This window comes from Pleurodeles waltl, chromosome 12 (genome assembly GCF_031143425.1).
Source record: "Pleurodeles waltl isolate 20211129_DDA chromosome 12, aPleWal1.hap1.20221129, whole genome shotgun sequence".
Lineage (NCBI taxonomy): Eukaryota > Metazoa > Chordata > Amphibia > Caudata > Salamandridae > Pleurodeles > Pleurodeles waltl.
In genome coordinates this window covers 246,915,459-246,936,418 of record NC_090451.1, presented here as the reverse complement: position 1 = coordinate 246,936,418, position 20,960 = coordinate 246,915,459, and the positions used below count along the sequence as shown (strand labels likewise).

Genomic DNA, 20,960 nt, shown 5'->3' with positions numbered 1-20,960 from the left:
TTGGGATCTTAGGGTCAAAAGCTTATTTTTTCTCTTTGTTTAAAATGTTGCTGCCACCAGAGATGGGTCCAAGGCCCATTTCAGCTCTTTCTATTTCTTTAGCTAAGAGTCTAGACTTAGCTACCTTCTGGAGTTCAGCATCTTCACTGTCTCATTCTCCTGGGGTACTATCTGAAGTGCCTCCAGTGTTGGTACTGTTATTGGAGTTGTGGAGGCATTAATCATCCTCTTCCACTTTCTCTTCCTCCTCACTCTCAGGAGGGGCTACTCTGCTTGCCACAACTCGATCATTTAATGCAAGCAGCTGCTCCAGATGGACTTTTGTGGGCTTAGGGCCCATGGCAAGTTTCCATGGCCGGCAGAGGGCCTTAAGTTGGGCAAACTTGAGGTTTTTGTAGGGGCCCAGGGAAGACTGAAACCCTTGATCGCTGCAGATGAGCTACAACCACTGCCATTACCTTGGTGAACACCTGAGGGGTGCTGGTATGGCAAAAGGAGAGCACAGTGAACTGGAAAAGCTTGTGCCCGACTGTGAACCGCAGGTAATGTCTGTGGGCAAGTAGGATGGGGATATGAAAATAAGCGTCCTACAAGTCCAACGCTACCATCCAGTCTCCTGGGTCCTCGACAGATAGAACCCGAGCCAAAGTGAGCATCTTGAACTTCTCCTTCTTGAGGAATAGATTGTGGGGCCAAAGATCTAGGATAGGGCGAAGACCCTTGTTATTTTTGGGAAACAAAAAGTGTAGGAAAGTGCTCCTTTTTGACATGGCCACCCCACCTTTTGCCTGCTATTCAATGCAATTTGGACTGAAAGTGCACTGGGTTCCTGCTAACCAGGCCCCGGTGCCAGATCTCTTTCCCTAAAACTGTGCAATTGCTCCTCAATTCGCAATACCTTTGACTCACTATAAGTCCCTAGTAAATGGTACCCGTGGTACCTAGGGCCTGCGTACAAAAGAGGGTCCCCAAGGGCTGCAGCATGTATAGTGCTACCCTCAGGGACCCCTTACCTAGCACAAGCAGACTGCCATTGAGGGCTGCATGTGTTGGTGGAGCTAAAAGTGAAAACAGGACATGGCACACACCCTGTGTGACCTGTACCCTAACCCTGCATGCAATATATGTAAGTCACCCCTACCGCAGGCCTTTCAGCCCTAGGGCAGGGTGCATTATATTCCATGTGATCGCATATCTGCTACAGCAGATATGCCCCTGCTATGTATTTGTGGATTCTTAGATAATAGTGAGTGAAAAGGGAAGCAATTTTTAGTACACGTGCTGGACACTGGTCACTAGGAGTATCCCAGCTACATGATTTCTTCACTGAACCTAGGGATGTTTGGTATCAAACATCTGGTATTTATAAATCCTCACTGATGCCAGTGATGGATTTATTAATACATGCACCCAGAGGGCACCTTAGAGGTGCCCCCTGAACACCTACCAACTACTTGTGTGGGGACTGACTAGTTTTAGCCAGCCTGGCACCACCAGACACAATTCTGTCCCCCTAAGCTGAGAGCCTTTGCTCTTGGATGGTCAGAGACAGAGCCTGCTCTGAGCAAGGTGTTTACACACCCCACCCAAAAGGATGACCCGGGAATCTGCATTCTAGGGTAGGGGACTTCAAAGAAGCCTACTGCCCTAGGCATGCAGATCTGGTTTCACACAAAGGAGAAATGCCCCCAACCCCAGGGCTCATTTGTAAAGTCCCACCCATAAGGTGAGCTTCCTGTTGTGGTCACCATATTTAAGAATCTGCCATCTTAGTTTTGTCAGAAGTAGACATTTTGGGACAGGGTTACACCCACTTCCCACAGGAAGTGGTCATATAGGGGGCATAGTGACCCCAGAGGTAAGTAGCCCATTGGTTACTACTCTACACTCCACTAAACACCCCTACATTCAGTATTTAGGGAGCCCCTGGCTGCAGAAAATCAGATTCCTACTGACCTACGCAGAAAGACTCTGAAGAGATTTCGAAAACAAAGGAAGAAGCACCTCACCTGTACCCAGCCCTGCTGACCTCTCTGCTGCTCCTCTCGAACTGCGCCAAAGGTGTCTTGTCCCGTAGCTGTAGTGCCTGGGAGGACTGCTTGCCTTCTAAAACGACCCAGTAACTCCTGTGGAGCAGCGGAGCTGCTTTCCTGCATCTGGCAGGCCCCCCAAGATAGACTGTGAGGACTCTGGACTGCCAAAACCAGACTCCTGAAAGCCCCATTGCACTTGTGCTGCACAGCCCAAGTTGACGTGGACCAAGGGTGCTAGCATGGTTCCCAAGCCCTCCAGAGATGAAGTCCACCTTGGACTTGCCCACTGTGGACCTTCCTGCGTTACCTGCAGCCTCTGCATGCAGGCCCCCTCAACTGCGAGTGCTTCAGTGGAGAAAACCCGACTTCTGAGAACATCTCTGCAATGTCGTCCCTGGCCCGTGGAGAAGAGGACTGAAGGTATCTCCTCGTCCCCAGACATCTAAAGATTGGAACCCACTTGTTGGTTTCTCCAGACTGTATCCCCAGTCCTCACCGGCAGCATCTTTTCTACCGGAATGATCTCCATCGAGTAACTTTGGGCACTCTACACCGTATTACACCTCTGCATCTGGCGACGCCAGTGCCGCCAAGAGAGACCTGTTGGTGTGGGCCTGACCCTTGCCCAATACTTACCAAAGGTCCAGGAGATTGGCCTTTTAAGTTGCTGCACTGTACCTGTTTTGCCGTCTTTGTTTTTCCTCCTTAGGATAACATTGCAGCTTCCAGAAACAGCACTGTCGTCTTTTCAAAACTGTAAAGAATTTTCTTGCAAAACGTACCTACCTGATAATTCTAGTGCCTAAATATATATATTATATATATATATATATATATATATATATATATATACTTTTTTTTTTTTTTTTAAACAAATTGGGGGATATCTTCTTCTTGAGTTGTGTGTCTCACTTATTGACTGTGTGTGTATTTGCAGATGTCTAAAACTCCTCTTTGATAAGCCTAAGACTGCTATACGACACTACCCCCTAAAAAGAGCACCTTGGGATTGGTACAGCAAGCCCCTGTCCACTAGTATGGGAACTATTTGCATGATAAATCTGATTTTGATGTATATCAAATACAGAGCCAGCTTCCTACATCTATCATCTCCAACAAGCGGGTGGCCTCAACACTTTAGATCTCTCAACCTTTCCTTCATGCCTGGGCTGCCAACATGAAGTGCTTGACAACACTTTGTCAGTAGATTCTTTTATTGACCCTATACCCTGGTACGTTTTGTGTCTAAATCTTTTAACCTATTGGTGTGTATTTTAGCCTCATGTTTCCTGCTGAAATGGAACACTAATTTATTTACCTCCTTTCTACTGAAAGAGCATCACCACCCCCCTTCCCATCCCTTTTCTTGGTAGTATAATTTTTAAAGAAGACCTTATTAACCTCTGTTGTTTCTGCTAGTGTGTCAGGTGCAGTAGGAACATATTCACTAATGTGTCTAGGGCAATATTAATTAAAACGCATTGCCTGTTAGTCACTTGCAATAACCTTATCGTGCCTAAAAAAATGTATTTTCAGAGTATGTATACCCCCCAATCTGAGTCTTATCAAGTGATTTGTTTTTTTATTTGGAATAAGACATAAAACTAACATCTTATCATTTAAATTTTTGCCTTTAACTAGTCATAAGTGACAAAGGCTTGGGGTGTGTATTTGTAGTTGTTTTAGTTGTATTTAGTTTTTGGTAGGGTTGACTCAATTCAAATTCACTTAGTTGGTTATGTGTTATTGATCTGATGGCTACAAGACGCCTAACCACCTTTACTACACCTAGCGTTTCTTGAAGACAGAGGACCCCTCCCTCCCAGAATTCTGAAAGAACCCTATCGCTTCTTTGTGCATATGAACCACCACACTGTTTGTCATAGGGAATACATTATTTGTTGCCATAGTGGGGCACTAGGAAAAAGATAAATGAGGTACCTCTTCTTGCCTCTGTCACACATAACTGACTCCTAACCTGTACATGCCACAAAACAGTTTCATATGAAAAATTAGGTGGGCTATGCATTGACCAGGGACATCAGTGTCCCACTGGGTCATGAACTGGAGGTGCCTTTCATGTCTTTGTACAGGGATGTGCTAGAGGCTTTGACTAAAGTGCCTACTGGCACTGAACACTCAGCCTCCTTCGAGGTATTCTCTGGGTACAGGTTGCAGCAAGACCTTACCGTGGCCTCCCTTATTTTTTATTTTTTATTTTTTATTTTTAGAACAGTCTGCACTAGATGATGATACTGTGCTTTATAAGGAGCCAGGTTTCTCATACATCAGCAGTGAGTAGATAGCAACGGTGAACATATGGTTGTGGATGAGCAGGAACTTGGTAGATGAATTCTTACAGAGTGCATTCTTGGTTACATGCAGGGTGACCTAGTGGAGTGGGTTAAATAATGTAATTAAAAATATGGGTTTCATCATTTTCTTGAAGGAAATGAAGGTGGAGTTACAAGATATGTAGGATTAGAATTTCAGTAGCTGGTCTCCACTTCTGAGAAGGATTGGTTCGGTTTTAGGTTTGTTTAAAATTTCGGGCTCTCCTACTAAAGTATGTGTTTTCTACACATTCTGCTTGGTTATGAATGGACAACAACCCTCAGGGGAGTGAGGGGTGGGATATGCCAGGCTACATGTAATTTCCAAAGTCCAATTGCCAATTGGCAACTAATCACTGTGTGAGCAGCTAAGATTCTGACACGCTAGAACCATTGGATAGTTTTGGATAGGGGGAGGGGAATAGGGATGCAGTAGGAAACATGTTGTGGCCATTGAGGATCTTGCACATGTAGCCAGCGTTCTGAGCATTAACTGATTTTGGAGTATGGCGAGCTTACTTAGATGGTCAGCATGAAAACCTATCATTGTTGGTACTATAGGAAGCTGACCTTGTTGACAGTGTAAAAGCAGGGAGTGGTGAGGTTTTTTTTGTACTATAGGGCCTAGTGGTCTAGTGGACAGCATTGTTGGACAGAATAAAGAGTTTTTACTGGTGACCAGTTGTACAAACCTGCACCACTTAGAAGTGTGAGTAGGTCGCACAGAGTGCACTGTAGGAAGCAATAGTGTAAGGTGATGGCACTGTTGACCTGTATTAGTAGCAAGTACTGATTGGAGGTGTAAGGAGCACACATTGAATGGCAATATTGAATAGGCCTGGTAACTGAGAGAAGTGGTCATTTGTGGATATTGTAGAGTTGGTACTGGTGCCCAGTGTTGGGAATTAATCATATAAGACCAAAGGGCTAGTGACCAGAGTTAGAGGCTTCACCAGTAGACAGTGTCAGAAGCCAAAGCTGGTATACAGTAGGATGGCCTGCCATTGTTGGACCATGTGAAGAGGATGGATTGTTGGGAGTAAATAGATTATGCTAGTGGTTAGTGCAAGGCATTTACACTGCTTTGAACGACTTCAGGCTTCAGTTCTGTCAATGTAGCATCTTCCACAAGCATCAGATTCACAACCAATTGTCATATGAATTATGTACAGAGCAGAGGAAGATTAAAGTGTGAATTGAAGTAGGACTTACTTGGATACTGTTTGTTGGTATTCCCAGCTCTCCTACAGAGACCGTACCTTTCCACGTTAAGCCCTACACCCTGCCAACAATATATGTCATAACATGAAAAGGAAGGAAGTGTATAGCATGCACCATAGCCTGTGCCAAAATGAATTAAACAGAGAATGTTAGTCACCGTAATTTATACAAAGAAATTATTAGAGAGATTAATTAATGCCACCAATGGCAAACATCCCATCAAAAATAGGCGTTGTTCCTGTCTGCAAAAGAAAGATAGTGGAACATGGAACTGAGGGACAGAGCTACTTTTGTTCATAGGACCTAGTGAATGCACTTGTGCACATTTGGTTAGGTCTATATAAGTGCACAGAACTAAAATCAAATGTTTGAACTGTTGTTAGCTTGCCCTTTTTCACTATAATCTTTCTATGCTGTCTTGACAGTGAACATGGAGGCAATGTGTGCGGATGATCTCCTATCTGTCCTTTTGTATTTACTCGTGAAAACAGAGATTCCCAACTGGTATGTTGTCTTTTTTTTTCAGTACCTAATTACTTACTGTATTTTTTTATGTAAATCACATAAATGATTGCCATTAGATTGTAATCACACCTCCAGGAGGATTTGTCTTGTGTGTGACAAATATACAAAACGTTGCTGTTTTCTGCCACCTGCATGCTTGTATTAATGTTCTGTTCTTAAATATTTCACGGAGGTTGCTTCAATTGGCCAGCCTTAAGCTAGGTGGCAGGACAAAAATCCAAAGAAACCGCAAATGCCTCAAGCTAAGCCCAGTGCCATATCACCTCTTCATTTTTCTCTTGTCTAGAAAGAAGCACATCATTTTCAATTATTATTTTTGTTCCACAATTTCAGTGGGAGTTTATCTTTTACTGCATCCAAATGGTGAAAGGAGGTCACCTTTTTATCAATATTCTTTTCTTCTGCTGACCTTCATGTTGACTACTTAAAATTCTGAGGTATCTTGACCCTAGCTAACTCCTAACAGTTTTTGCTAGCATAGCTGTGTTTTCTTACTTGCCATATTTAAGATTAAAAGTATAATTGAATAAATGTGTAATATACAAGGTTGTAAATTGGTATATAGGAAAAAAGTAATATACAGACTGTTTCTACCCTGTAACATCTGTTATTGAACGAAATAATAAAAACCATAATCATCGCAAATACTTAAAGTACACAACCAAAAGTTAATCATACTTAGTAAATATAAATTGTGTAAAAAAAAATATAAAAAAATGTATTCCAGGAGGTTTTACCAGTTTTATCCACCTGCACATTGGAGAGAATCACTATGAGAGGACAGTAGACCATAGCTCTTCTAATAATGGAATTTCATTTGGAAGTCTGAATCCGATCAACCTTTTCATTTAGGAAAATATCATATTCCACCAGACATTAAAAGTTAACTTTTACTTTTCCACTTTATGGTGATTTGGTGAAAAGCAACAGCAGTATATCAATAATTTTAACAGGTAGTATTTCACTTTCTTTTTTCAGGCTATCCAGTATTGTAATATGTAGATGAAAAGTTAAATTAACATGCAGAATATAAATTCCTCCCATATAGAACAGCTTGTTGCGTTATGCTTGTAATTGATATTTGAAATTATAATTTTGTATAGTTTTTCCTGGGACTGTTGAATCAACTTAGAATCTTCAGATTTCGTACTGCCCATGGAAGCTTCCAACCACCTTATTCAATATGTGATTGCATTATTAACGTAGGTTTGCTAATTGACTCTTTTCGGTTATATGTGATAACTGCACTGGTCTTTATCTCACAATATGGGGCATGCTATTTTCTACCAGTATAGTATTACCTGACTCCACTATTGCTCACAGACTAATGGATGTTACATGGCTTAGTGATGGGTACACGTTTTGGTATAATTATTAAAATTATTACAGTATGGTTGAGACACGTCAGATTAAGATATAAGATTGAGGCATGGGAGTGTCACCTCACTCAGCAGAAGGTATAAAACTGATAATCATGACAAAACAAGCTCACAACAAAGAATAAAATATATAAATACAAAAAATGAATTAAAACACGGGAATGGCGGCCCTACACCTGGCAATATAGCTCTGTTAATCTAAACTAACCCTGCTTGTTCATATCCCAAAAAAATAAAATAAATAATAATAGACAACCGTCCAAAAACTTTACAAATGCCTCTGTGTGATATACATGTTTGTCTCTTAGGGACTGCATAGTGGCTTCCTAGCAAGTTTGCACCATAAAACCAATCCATATTTCTTTTTTAATAATAATTTCTTTCAAACCGCAGTTTGGGTCAAATGCAAAACTATGACCTAATGATTCTTTGGCATTGTCACAGCTTGCAATCCTTCTTTCCTTGTACTGCAAGATCCCAAGACACCCCCCCCCCCCCCCCCCCCCCACCAGTATATTCCAGGGGAAGATGGCAAAATAGGTTTTGGTAAACTTATCATTTAGTCCGACACAGGCATGAATGTAGATAATTGGGTTTGCATCTTAATTCGTGTCTTTCTGCTTATTAAATTTGTGTTTGTGTGTGTGTGTATATGGGTGTTATTTGTTATTTTTTTATTTACCATTGTTTTGTAAAGCCTCAACCAAACATGAGTTTTTATGCTTTGCTTGTAGTGTAGATATCATAAAACAGATTAAAATTTAAAGAATTTAGATTATCCTTCAGAACCCCACTTTAATGGTATAAAATGAGTCCCGTCATGCCATAGGTACTGTATTCCAAGTATGTCTGCTGATGACTCAAATTATCTAATCCAGGGCACTCCAGTTATCTAACCCAGGGCTCATATACAGATCCAGTTTATTTCCAAATTAACCCTTACATTTAATCTGGGTGTGCAAGATGCAGGTGGTGGCAGAATTTCATAAACCATGCTTTCATTTCAAGTGATTGGTAGAGCATTCCAAATTTCAGGCCATTTGGTTCTGAGCAGTGACCTGGAGGAATTCAGCAGAGCAGACTATTGTGCTAAATCAAGTACTTTTTCTACCAACCTGCTTGTGCCTTTAAGCCATTGGTTAATATCATCAGAATTTTGGTTTAACTACATGCGCCATGATATATGTGGTCAGGCTGGAAATATCTAAGTAGAAAGGGCACTTATTATTTTAACTGACTTGATTTTCAAAATAGTAATATGTCCTCTACAATCACTTTTCTCCTCAAGCTGGGACCCCAAACGTCAGAGCTTAAATGGAGGCACTGACATATAAATGCCACCTGCTGTTTCTATTTCATTCAATAAAAAATATTACAATTCTGGTTGTGGACAATCAATAGTTTTTTATATTTTCCTGTCACTACTGTTAACAAATCTTAGTACAGTCTAGCTCACTGGACCTTTTTGAAATGAACAATTGCTCCTTCATCAAAAACTTAACCATAGCTGTGGTGTATATGTTGAAAATCAGGGAGGCAAGCACAGACTTCTATTTGTGGCCTGTGTTAATTCAAATCTTGTTTTTCTCCAGATGGTTTTTATTGTATTTCAGCTTAAGATACAAATATATGGCAGTACTGCATGGTCATCCCACAGATGTGACAAAGAAGAACCCACCCACCTCCCTCAAACCTCACTGCTCTCCATGATCATGTACTTACTGTTCTCAATTGCAGTCCGCCATGAACGTAAGGGAACATCTGCGTGTGTCAACAGCCCACCCAGGCTTGCAGTGCACCATGCCTAATACCTCCTCTGAGGCCATCCATACTTCAAGCCACAAATAGTCCCACCCTTGCCCCTTCAAGGTGACTGGAAGTCTGTGTGGGGGGGTATAGGGGGTATGGGGGGAGGGGGGGAGTCCTTCAGTGCATCCAATAGGGCCGCCCTTGCTTGGAGATCGTCTTCACCCCTGTCATGGCGCCTGGCCTGTTTCATGTGGATCTCCTCCACCACCGCCCACTCTGACATGTTCCTGAGCTACGCTTCAAACCTTGGGGGCTGTTTTGCCAGCCAACTTATGGCTATACACCTCTTCGCTAGTACCCGAACCAAGAGGAGAAACTTCTTACTCAGGTTCCTTCCCTTCGGCTTTGGAAATAGGACAAACAATAGCATTTTGAAATCAAGCTGCAAGTTCCACCCCTTAGCCTCATTAAGCTTCCCTACTATCTCCTACCAGTAGGGTCTGAGGAACTTGCAAGATCAAGCAAGGTGTAAAAAGCCTGCCTCCACTACTCCACATCGTGAACACCTTGCCGCCCTTGTGGGACATATAACATGCAGTGTCTTGGCGGTGAGGTACACCTGATGGATGTAATTGTATTGTACAAGCATAAACCTTGCTTTGGAGGACAAAGTCCCCAAACCTCCGTGAACCCTACCCCAGTCCGCGTCCGTAAGTCGGTCTGCCAATGCCCTCTCTCATCTCACCTTTCAAAAACAATGCAGAGCGATCTTCACTCAGTGCCTCAGAAAGATGGGAAAATGTAAACTGCGGTGGTTCCAGCGAAAAGGACCATCCCAGTTCATGCGCCATGGCCGAATGTTTTGCATACTGGAGGTATGTCCCATCTCAAATGTTTGTCGCCTCCTGTCTCGTAATAAATCATACTTTCTATGTACAGGTCCCTTAGAGTGTTGCAGCCTCTCCCTTTCCACCACCATAGTGGTAGCCATTTTCATGAATGGCTGGAGCACCCGAATCAGCATGTCGGCACAAATGACACCCTTCTGATCACTTTCTTCTCTGCCCTTTCCTAGAGTTTGCAAGTTAGCCCATCACCAAGTATGGTGCATCCAAGGGCACTTCCGCGTCTCGCATCAGCAACTTAGGCAGAGCCTCTGTGTCTCAAGAGGCCCATTACAGCTGCTTCTCCCAGATATCCTCGGGGTCCAGCCAACGCACTGCATTCTCCAAGTTGGCCGCCGTATAATATGCTTCTAAGTCTGGCAACTCCAGGCCCCTTCCCCCAATGGGACCAAGGTCTTTTGAGGATGTGAAGCCCCACCATCACCCGTTTCCTAGCCCACAGCTATCTGTAAGCAACTAATCTATTTCCATAGAGAAAAGCTGGGGATATCATGCAGCGCGCCCTGCAGCCTGGAGTTGCGACAGCATTACTATTTTAATCAGGGCAACCCTGCTCCTTAGGGACTCCTTAGTTTGGGACGACTCCTGGTGGCCCACATCCCTTAGTGCACCGACTGAGCACTCCTGCAACCTAGGCATCATCCTAGAGTCCTCCATACCCATGACCCGCCAGGTAAACTCAATCGCCTCCTCCTGCTGACACACACTCCGCAAATTTCAGAAGATCTTCAGATGGATCCCAGCAGACTGTCGCAGGACAGTCACCCACGCCTTAGTCACAAGCAAGCTTGACTACACCTATTCGCTCTACGCTGGGACCTCAACTAGAAACCTCCAAAAACTACAACTCATAGAACACCGCCGCAGCCAGACTCGTCCTGGACCTCCCACGCCGAGAACACATCTCCCAACACCTGAGGACCCTCCTCTGGCTCCCGGTCGAGAAACAAAGCACCTTCAAGCTACTCACCCACACATAAATGCCATACACAACACAGGACCAGCCTACCTGAACCACCGGGTCTCCTTCCACACCCCCGCCAGATCCCTCTGCTTTGCCCAGATGGCCCTGGCCACCATCCGTCACATTTGTAAAACCACCGCCGAAGGACGATCTTTTACCTACATCGCAGCAAAGAGCTGGAACAACCTTCCCCTCAGACTAAGCCCATTGCTCACCATCTTCAGGAAGAACTTCAAGATGTGGCTCTTCGGATGAGGCCACTTCCCTCGCCCCAGTGCCTTGAGTCCTTCACGGATGAGTAGACACGCTTTACAAAAACTGATTGATTGATTGTTTGAGGGACAAGGACATCGTCTTCCAAAACCAAGGATCCACCATCTGACCCACATTCAAGTTTGATTCCGAAGCCATCTGAGCTACCCCTTTCCCCAAATACCTTAAACCAACACTTTACCGTGGGAAACCTGTAATCTGCAGCCTTTCAGGGGCGCTTTCCCCCATCATCCCCAACAGAAAGATTGAAGACTTAGCATGATTGACATACAGCCCCGAGATATCTCCAAATTTGGGCATCGCCATCAAAAGGATGGGCACTGAATACTCCGGTTGCCTTAGATAGACTAAGGCATCATCAGCATTGAGGGCGACTCATGTCACATTTTGCCCACCTAAATACCGCAGGATTCCATCACCCTCCTTAGTGTACTTGCCATAGGCTTCATCACTAACGCGAGTAGAAGCAGCAACAGAGTACAGCCCTGCTGGGTATTCCTATGCAACTTGGATCTTGCAGAAACCATACCTCATTTCCTGACATTAGCCCCGGACCCAGCTTACAGTATCCTTGCCAAGCCTATATACTTGATCCTAGCCCTACCTTGTCAAGTGCCATCCATAGGTATTCCCGGTCTACTGAATCGAATGCCGGATTAATATTCAGAAATGCCAAAGCAAAGGCATCGTCCTTCAACTGCGGGGTGTTGTAAAAGTGTGCAAGAGGCCTGAGATTGCAGAGTGTATTTCGCTTCAGAATGAAGCCGCACCAGTCCGAATCGACCAATGAGGTCAAATGACCCAACAGTTGCAACACCAGCACTCTACTAAGTACTTTTACCTCAATATTCAGGATTGATAATGGACGATATGAAGCTGTCAGGTCCTTGCCCAGTTTCTGCAACATCAGCACCAAGGCCTCCCACATAGTCTGGCAATCGCCCCCTGGAGACAACTTCCTCAAAGACTTCCAACAATTTGTGTGTCAGCACTCCTGCGTACCTGATAAAATTCTTCTGGCATCCCATCCTCACCCAGGGCCTTTGCAGTTTTGAGACTTCGTATTGCTACCATTATCTCTTCTTTAGTGATAGACGCCTCTAGTCCTTTCCTGTCTTCTGCAGCCAGTCTATTTTTTGGTGCACCCATCAGGTATTGCTGACCCCTTCACTCCACTTTTCCTGGCTGTGACTGATTGATTTTGCTGAAGCGGGCTGCTAAAGCGGCATTGATGGCTAGTTGTGTGTAAACTAGCTGCCCTCCCTTGTCCTTGATTTGGGGCATAATGCGCCTCCTCTCTAATCAGCCTTGGCCAGCAATGCTCCTACTTTATTCCCCCCCCCACACACACACACACACGTAGCCTCTGTCTTTAGGTTCTAAAAATAAATTTGTCTAATCTGTTCCAATCCTCCAGGAGTTCCCTTTTCTGTTGTTGCCACTCAGTCTGTCTGAACATTGTTTCAGGCCTTCTCAAGTGTGCATAATGCTCGCTCATGTCTGTTGAGACTGCCCTCCATCTGTTTTTTGACCCCATATGTGGTATTCAGACATTCCCTCCAGAGTACCAATTTCACTGTTTCCCATTCTATTGCTCTACTATCCACGCTGCCCCGCTCTAAATAATGAGTCAGAGTGTCGCTAACCATGGCTGAAAAAACTGGGTCAGTCATCGCCTGTGCCCTAAGCCTCCACAGTTGTATGGCCGTTCGCCTTCGTCCAAGGTGCATTCCCATCAATAAAGGGGAATGGTCATACCTAGCCAGGTTAGTGACATCCTGCACACTATGGACCATTGTCTGTGAGACAAAACAATAGTCAATCCTGCTATAGGACCACCCTACAGCGTACAACAGGAATATGCACTTTCCTGTTGATGCCTCAGCCACCAAATGTCAACCAATCTCAGGCCCTCAAGTGTGTTCCTCAGGGCCCCTGTCGGTGCAGACTTTGTGTGTAGCCTGGGAGGATCTCTATCTAGGGTCCCATCTAAGACGCAATTGCAGTCTCCTGCCAGCACCAGGTCGGCCGACAGATATTCGGTGGCATCTGCCACCAGTCATCTATAGAACTGTGAGCAATCAGAATTATTTGCATAAACATTAATCAGACATACATCCCTTCCCTCCAGGGTACCGAACAGGACAACATACAGACTCTCCACATCACTTTTGTGTCCCCTGTAACTGAATAGTACCCTAGGGGCCACCCAGATCAAAACTATCCCTCACAAACTCAGAGTAGGAGAAGGACTAGAGGTACTCAGCCATTTTTATGCAGTGCCTAAATGCAGTCCCACACATGCGTTTCTTGCAGAAAGTCTATAGAAGTTTCATAGTGTCGCATGTATGCATAGACCCTCCATCTCTTTTTCACCAAACCCAGCCGCCTGACATTCTAAGTCAGTATTTTGGTGGTGCTACCAGTCACTCCTAGATGTACCCCTTCCAGTTATACTTCCATAGCTGACTCCTGCAGGCTTCACCTTGCCTCCCACGCCAGCATGACGTAATCAAAACAATGATTCAATCATACATGAGCACTTCAAAAACCCTGTTAAAACAACTTTGAAAAAATACTGACATTTTCCCCACCCCTCCCCTCCAGCGAGCAGTATATGCAACAGACCCACCCCTGCCACTAGAAATTTGTGGCAACACATCTACTGCCCCATCCCCACCCTTACAACTCAAAGCCCTTACCCCAGCTAGTGCGTGTACTAAGCTAGTGGTCTGCTAGCGATTGGGAACGGCAAAGCCATAGGCACTCCAGCCCCTCATCCCTAGCTGCAGGGCCACTTTTTTCCCCCCACAACTTCAGTATCAATCATTGGGTAGGTTAGATTCTATTTTACTTCTTTTGACACCAACTTCAGACTTTCTTACCATTTTACTACTGTACCCTTTGCAGCACCGATGTGCAAGGCTGCCCCCCCTCCCCCCCCCCCCCCCCCAGAAGATTCCCCTCCCAATGTTCCCACAGGGACTACTGCCTCAGTTCAGAGTAACATTAATCATTGTAGTCCTGGGAGTTTGTCGGCCCTGCATCAATGCCCTCACTGCTCAACTCAGGGTTGCCCCTGTGTTGTAAGAATGAATCATCAGTGTCTAGCACCACCTCAGTGTTTGCGAGGGTCTCGTCTGGGCAAACCACTATGTTCCCCCTCTGGTTTGAGGAGTCTTTGGCTTGATGACCGCATAATCCAACCCCTCAACACTGCTCTTGGACGATTCCTTCCTTGTGTGGCGTCTCTGACGGGGGTATCACCAGTCAGCAAGTCCAACCACTCACTTGCCTCCGCAGGGGTATAGAAAAACAGTTCCTTTCCCTCATGCACAATTTGAAGTTTAGCAGTGAACATTAGGCTATTTCAAGCCTCTGTCGCAGAGCCGCTTCTTGACATTTGCATAGTTTTTATGCAGGTATTGCATTTTCTTGGTGTAGTTGGGGAAAAATAGAGATGTTGCTCTCCTCGAGTTGCGGCATGCCCTGCACCCAAACATGTTGCAAATTAATGTCTTGGTCTCTAAAATGAAACATACAGGCTATAATGTTTCTGTGCGCCCATTCAGTGTTGAAGAATTTGGACAAGTTTTTAGGTCGCAGTACATTCACTATCCAGTCCTCCAAGAAGAGCTCAGCTGACTAACCTTCTGCTCTCTCTGGAAACCCCACAAACTTCAAATTGTTCCTTCTGGACCTGCTCTCTACTTCCTCCGCCCCGTCCTACAGAATTGCAGACACTTTAGACAACCTAGATACAGTTTCTTTCAGCTCCTTCACCTCGTGCTTAAGTTCCAAGACTGAACCTTCCATTTGGGTGACCTTGTCCATCACCTTCCTGAGATCTGTACACAATAGATTGACTTCAGTAGACACTGAGTCTATCTTGGTAACTAGCTCCTCCTGTGAGCCTTTGTTTGTAGCCATCAAGTCCGCTAGCATCAGGGCACAGTCTCAGTGGTCTCCACCCCTGGCCCCCGGATCAGTGTCTGCCCCCGCCAGCTGGATTTACATGCATGTAGTTCACTTTTTTGTTTGCCTGCGGCGACTTGGTATGTTTATCCTTCTCCATTGTGGCGCTCTGTGCGGGTCCACTCTACCAGTCCACTGATAGCAGCGCCCAACCAGCACTAAGATCACTATTATGCAGGCTCCTACAAACAGTCCAGCTCTTGGCCCCTTGTCTTGTTCCTTCTCCCACGAACACCAACACTCACCAGTTCATAAGTAACTGGGGCACAGGATCAATGCTTGTCGATATCTGCCCCAGTACTTGCTTGACCGAAGCCCCTGCAGTACCTGCTGTTAAATAGTGGGGCCTCCTCCAGGACCTGGTATCTCTGCCTGTGGTGATCCTCCTGCCTCTGCCGACTTATTACGCACCTGTCAAGAATCTTGTGGTGCCACATCTCCAACTTATCTCCTCTGCTCAGCTCTGGACCACAGTCACCTACAGCCTGTATCCTGTCTCACCAGGCCTGCTTCTTGCCGTGTGGGGGTGTCACTGTGGGTGATGCCCTCCCCCCACCAACAGAGTACCTAGCTCCCTGCGGCTGCCAAACTTCAATGTGCCTGCTTGCCGCTGCCTCGCACTCACGGCCTGCCTGGGATGGCCCCTCTAGGCCCCGTGATCCCAGGAAAATAAACAAGCCTCCAGCCATCTAGGCTGCTACGGGCTGCTCCTCTAGCGACTTGCCCGCTCTCCTTACTGTATGCGGCCGATACTCCCAGAGGGCCGCAGCTTCCACACCCCATGACCCATGGGTCTCTGCTTCTCCAAGTCAGGCCCATCTTCTTTACTGGGACAACCATCTCGATGCAGTGCGACCAGGTCACACCAGGGGTTGATACTATCTATGGTGCCACAGACTCGTACCTACCTGCCCACGCTCAATTCCTCCATTCTCCGATGCATACCGGGAGCAATACAGTCTGCATGCTTCCCCATGACTTACGGGCCTCTTCACCTCAGCCAGCAGCCTCAGACTTTGTACTGTACGGCCGTCTTAATACAGCACGGCCACAGTTCTCTAACAGCAGGACAATTTTCGATGTTAGCACTACCACTGGCTGAAAATATCGCCCCCACCTTCCAGCTGTTTACTTTGTGTGATGTCCATAATGTGTATGTGGCAATGGTGAGCCCGTTACCACAGGATTCGCTGCACGATTTGCGTTTGCCTGTGGGAGCTCAGCAAAACGCGTCTAGTTTACCATGTTTCCAGCCACGCCCCTCCTAGTTCAAATCTTTCTGAGCTGTTCTAGACTCATGGTGTATACTATGCCATTATTGGAAACAAAAGGGACTGTAGAATACCCTTCATATTGATTATGCCACAGTAGTCCCCTATTCACACGATCAAATGCCATTTTACAATCATTTTATAGTCAATAAGTAGGTGTCTAGTTTACTGTGCTTCATGGCTAATACCTTGCTTTTTTAGATAGTACATTAACTCATTAACTGTGTGGACAGTGTTTCATAAAACAAGGGCTGTGAAGATTTAACAAAGCAATATCAATTGACTTACCAGGTTATTTCATTAAAATTGGCTCAAGGCATCATCTCAAGCATAATTATTACATGATGCAAGAGACTGTCGAGTTCAGAAAAAAATTAGTAATGTATGACATGATCAAAATGTGTATCAAGCCTCACAATAATACATTTAAGTCTAGGTGGTACTGTCTAACAGCATCACTCTTAAACCACAGCCCTTAATGTGGTGGTCAGAAGTTCATACAGAAGTTCCCAGATATCCTTAGGCTAAATTTTTAGGATTAGGAGACCGGCATATGTTTCAGCAGTTTGGTTTGCACTTGACCACATCTTGGATCCGGGCTTTTACTTTAGCGGGAGACCCCTTTATCCAAGTTACAGTAATTTGAGTGTTTTCAAGTAATCAAGGCAGCACCGACCATGAGGAGATGCTAGTCTGTTTGCAGTCACATAGGCTATAATTTTAATGTCTAAATTTAATAAGGATAAGGGACAATAGAATTCCCTTGTTCTGGAGCTTTAGTATCACGGTTTAACTGCTTTCCCTGTGTGGTGGAGCAGGCAGGCAGCCAGTACAAATTGATTTGCTACATACTTGCAGGAACTATGATGCTCAGTCTTCTTAATTGTCTTCATAGAACTTGATCATCAGGCCATCAGTGGCAGGTGCTTTTCATTTGTTCCTATGCTTATCAGTTCAAGCATAGAAGCTCTCTGATCATCCGCAATTCATAGTAGAACTATGCTATTCAGATTTACTATTCCTTTCAGATATTGCCGTATCCGATGTGGTTCACATAATTTGTGTTGGATACAAAGTTTGTGTAATTAACTCCTGGAAAATGGTGTCATTGCCATTCAGTGTTTAACACAACTGTGCTTTTATGGGGGTTTGTCAAGTTAGTCATGCTAGAGTGCAGACGGGTCTCTCTCTCTCTCTCTCCCTCACGATATTTGCATGCAGCAGAATACTTTCTCAAATACTTTTTTCTGTTACCAAAAAACCCTCTGTAAAATTGCAATTTATTACTTAGTTTTTCCAATATAGACAGCAGCTTTTCAGTCTCAATGTCTTTCTAGTGAGGATATTATCCTCTCAAGCTGTTCGGGTTTTAAAAAAAAAAAATGTTATTGTTTAAAGTACATCTATCTGTTAAGACCTGCATCTCCCTTCAATACACACCTTAAATGGTTCTCATAATGTGGACAAATAAGAGACTGATCTTGCTTTTCCTTCAGGGAATTTTATGATAAAGGAGTGAAAGGAGTGAATTCCTGCCCAAACAGTAGCACCCTGCAGGGCTTCAGATAGAAAGTACCAGTTATGGCCTTCTTTCTGACCATTCCGGAGCTCAATCTTTAACAACACAGGCGAATGACCTGTTCTAATAGGGACTAGAGAACAGTAAACTAGGGTCCTCTACTGGTAGACGTAAGCCAGAAATCTGTTCAGGAAAATGAGTCATACGGAGCAGTAAAAATAATATACATTCTTAACTCCATTGCAAAGACTAAATTTTCAACAAAGACTAAGAAAGCTGGAAATTTGAAGGGGTTTTTGAAAATATATTGGTGCTGTCTAGACCTGTCACACTGCTTGGGCCTCATCACTAGTTTGGTCCTATGTGGAATCATGCCTCTCCTCTTTTCTGTTTAATTTCCTTACTGTATTTTCTTTCAGAAATGTCAGCCTATTTTGCCGAATTAGAGGCCTTTAGAAGAGCAGGGTAGAGCATAGAGTTTATCACTTATGTCTTATGCAATTCAAACTTCACATTTTTGAATGCTTGTCTGACTTGTTGTACACTTGTGATAAGATAAATAGGGCATCGCCCTGACATTCCAGCTGTCCTTTCTCATTCATGTCTGTTTTTCATAATAATTTAAAAACCATGCAAAGACTGGCTTCACTGGGTGAAGAAACCCATGAACTTGTTCTGTCACTAATAGGTATGTGAAGTGATGTTAACCGAAGAGTGTAATGAGTGTTTCCACAAAAAGTTAGGCTTCCGCAAATTCCAAGACTCTGGAATTCCAAAGATTCTGATGTTATTTTGACAATATATATAGTCCAAATTTTCATTTTTGTATTTGATTGCAGTCAGTGTTTTCTCTCATTATAAAGTTTCAGTTGAGACAATTGCTCCATCTTCCAGGTCTGACTCTCCAAGTTCAGCCAAATCTTGTCTTTCATCATACTTATCTAACCATTGCTCATTTCATCTAAATGTATCATGAGAGAATTAGTTTTGGAATGTTTTGTTGTTAGGCTGCTTTTCATGTCTGGAAGCATACGCTTCATGACTATACCTGAGCAGGGTGATCGGACATTTGCTTGTCCATGTCCTGAGCAGGTTTGTCAGACTTCGCCTGATGTTGGCTTTTCTTACAACAATCATATGCAACTTTGCTTTATTTCTTGTCTTATTTACCCATGTTTATGAAGATATTCACAAGTGACAAAATGTGTCATTCAATATACTTCATGTTCAGTAGGTGTGGTCTGTACGACTGAATAGGTTCTGGCTTGCAGGCAGCACACGCCTTCCCTACAACAGGCCACAGATCCTGCTATTCAAATTCCTGATAGCCATTAAAATGCAAAATGGGGGAAGCTAAATTATTCTAAGCTATCTTCAGTATCTCCCTCTTCCATCAGGTACAGGTGTAATCTCAAGTGCAGCAGTACTAGTTTAGTAAGTCAGCATGCCACCTAGGTAGTTAACCTCATAGTATATATTTAGGGATAATGGATCTTACCTCAGTGCGTGGGGTCAGAGCATGCACAGTCTCTTCTTATGTTGCTCATTAAATGTTAGGAGCCTCTTGTATCTAAAGAGACTTGAGGTTCTGTTGTATGATCACCACAGTGCACAGGCTACGAGTTACATGGCCTGTCAGCCCTAGACCACCCTTCAGTCCAGAAAGTTGCTAGGTTGTAACCCACTCTGGCACAGCTCGTGCCGTACCAGTCAGTACAACCTCTAGGCCTGGCAGTCGCACCAACATCTCACTTTGCAGAAGTTATGGTAATTTCTAAATGTGGGGAAGGCACTGCACCTACAAGTCTTCGAGCACCAATCCCCTGCAGTTCCTGTGCGCTCTCCCCCTAGACTGCGAGGGAAGCTACAGCATCGAGCACCTAGGGCACTCAAGCATCCTCCAAAACCTCAGAGTTTCAGATGGGCATGTTCATGCATTCTCAGCTCACTGGTCACAGGGTCATTAGACCCTCAAGCTCCAAGGGTGGACAAGGCAGGCAAGATGGCGTCACTTTCCACTTCACTCTCAGCCAGTCCCCTATGTCATCATCTCTTGTTGAAAGGCTCCCACCAAGTTTCTAGAGAGGACACTGCGCATGCATATTTTCTTGCTACTGGGGGTCAGTGAAGTTTACTCAGCCTCCAGCACTCTTTGCCTGTGGCTTATTAAAACAGCAAAATCATCTTTCAGCCAGGCAAGTTCCCAACACGCTACAAAGCCATTTCTGCCAGATTCTGTGTATGTTTGGGTTTCTCTTATTTTGTGCTGGGGGTGGGGAGTTGCGTCAATTTAGGTATTTACAACAATGGACCATTGCAGATTGTATGTTCTGAGGGTGGCCCGATTATGTGGCTATCTTAGTTGGCGCCAAGACAAGCCCCAACCCTCCCTTTCCCACATGGAAAAACACTAAATTGAACACCATTTCACCTGGAGCAGTCATCTGTTCAAAGAGGCTTAAAAGGCTCTAAGAAATAGGGAATTTTTGTGAAAATATAACAACATATACTTAGTATATTCCATTTAGTAAGTCCAATACTTCAACTGTAATAACCACACCAATTTGTATTACTATTGGTGGGAAGTTCAACATGAATTACAAACCCAAAATAAAAATAAATCAATGTATTTAAAAAAATAGGTTATTTTGACATATTCATACATGCCACCATTTGTTTTCAAATATAAATATACACTAGAACAGTGATTCACTCTTATAAATATTATTTTGTTATGCAGATGTATTAACCACTTAAAGAAACCCTGGAAAGATGTGTTTGTGATTCAGTTATGTTCACATGAAGGTTTCTGT

General features: G+C 44.2%; 1 protein-coding gene across 2 annotated transcripts in view; it reads left to right on the top strand.

The window, feature by feature from the left end:
- ANKRD27 (ankyrin repeat domain 27) overlaps positions 1–20,960 on the top strand; it is a 494,829-nt gene that overhangs the window by 234,968 nt on the left and 238,901 nt on the right. For both annotated transcript variants that reach the window (XM_069217700.1, XM_069217699.1), the window contains one exon: positions 6,013–6,091. In XM_069217700.1, the coding sequence (XP_069073801.1) occupies positions 6,013–6,091 (79 nt within the window). The remainder of the gene's footprint in view (positions 1–6,012; positions 6,092–20,960) is intronic.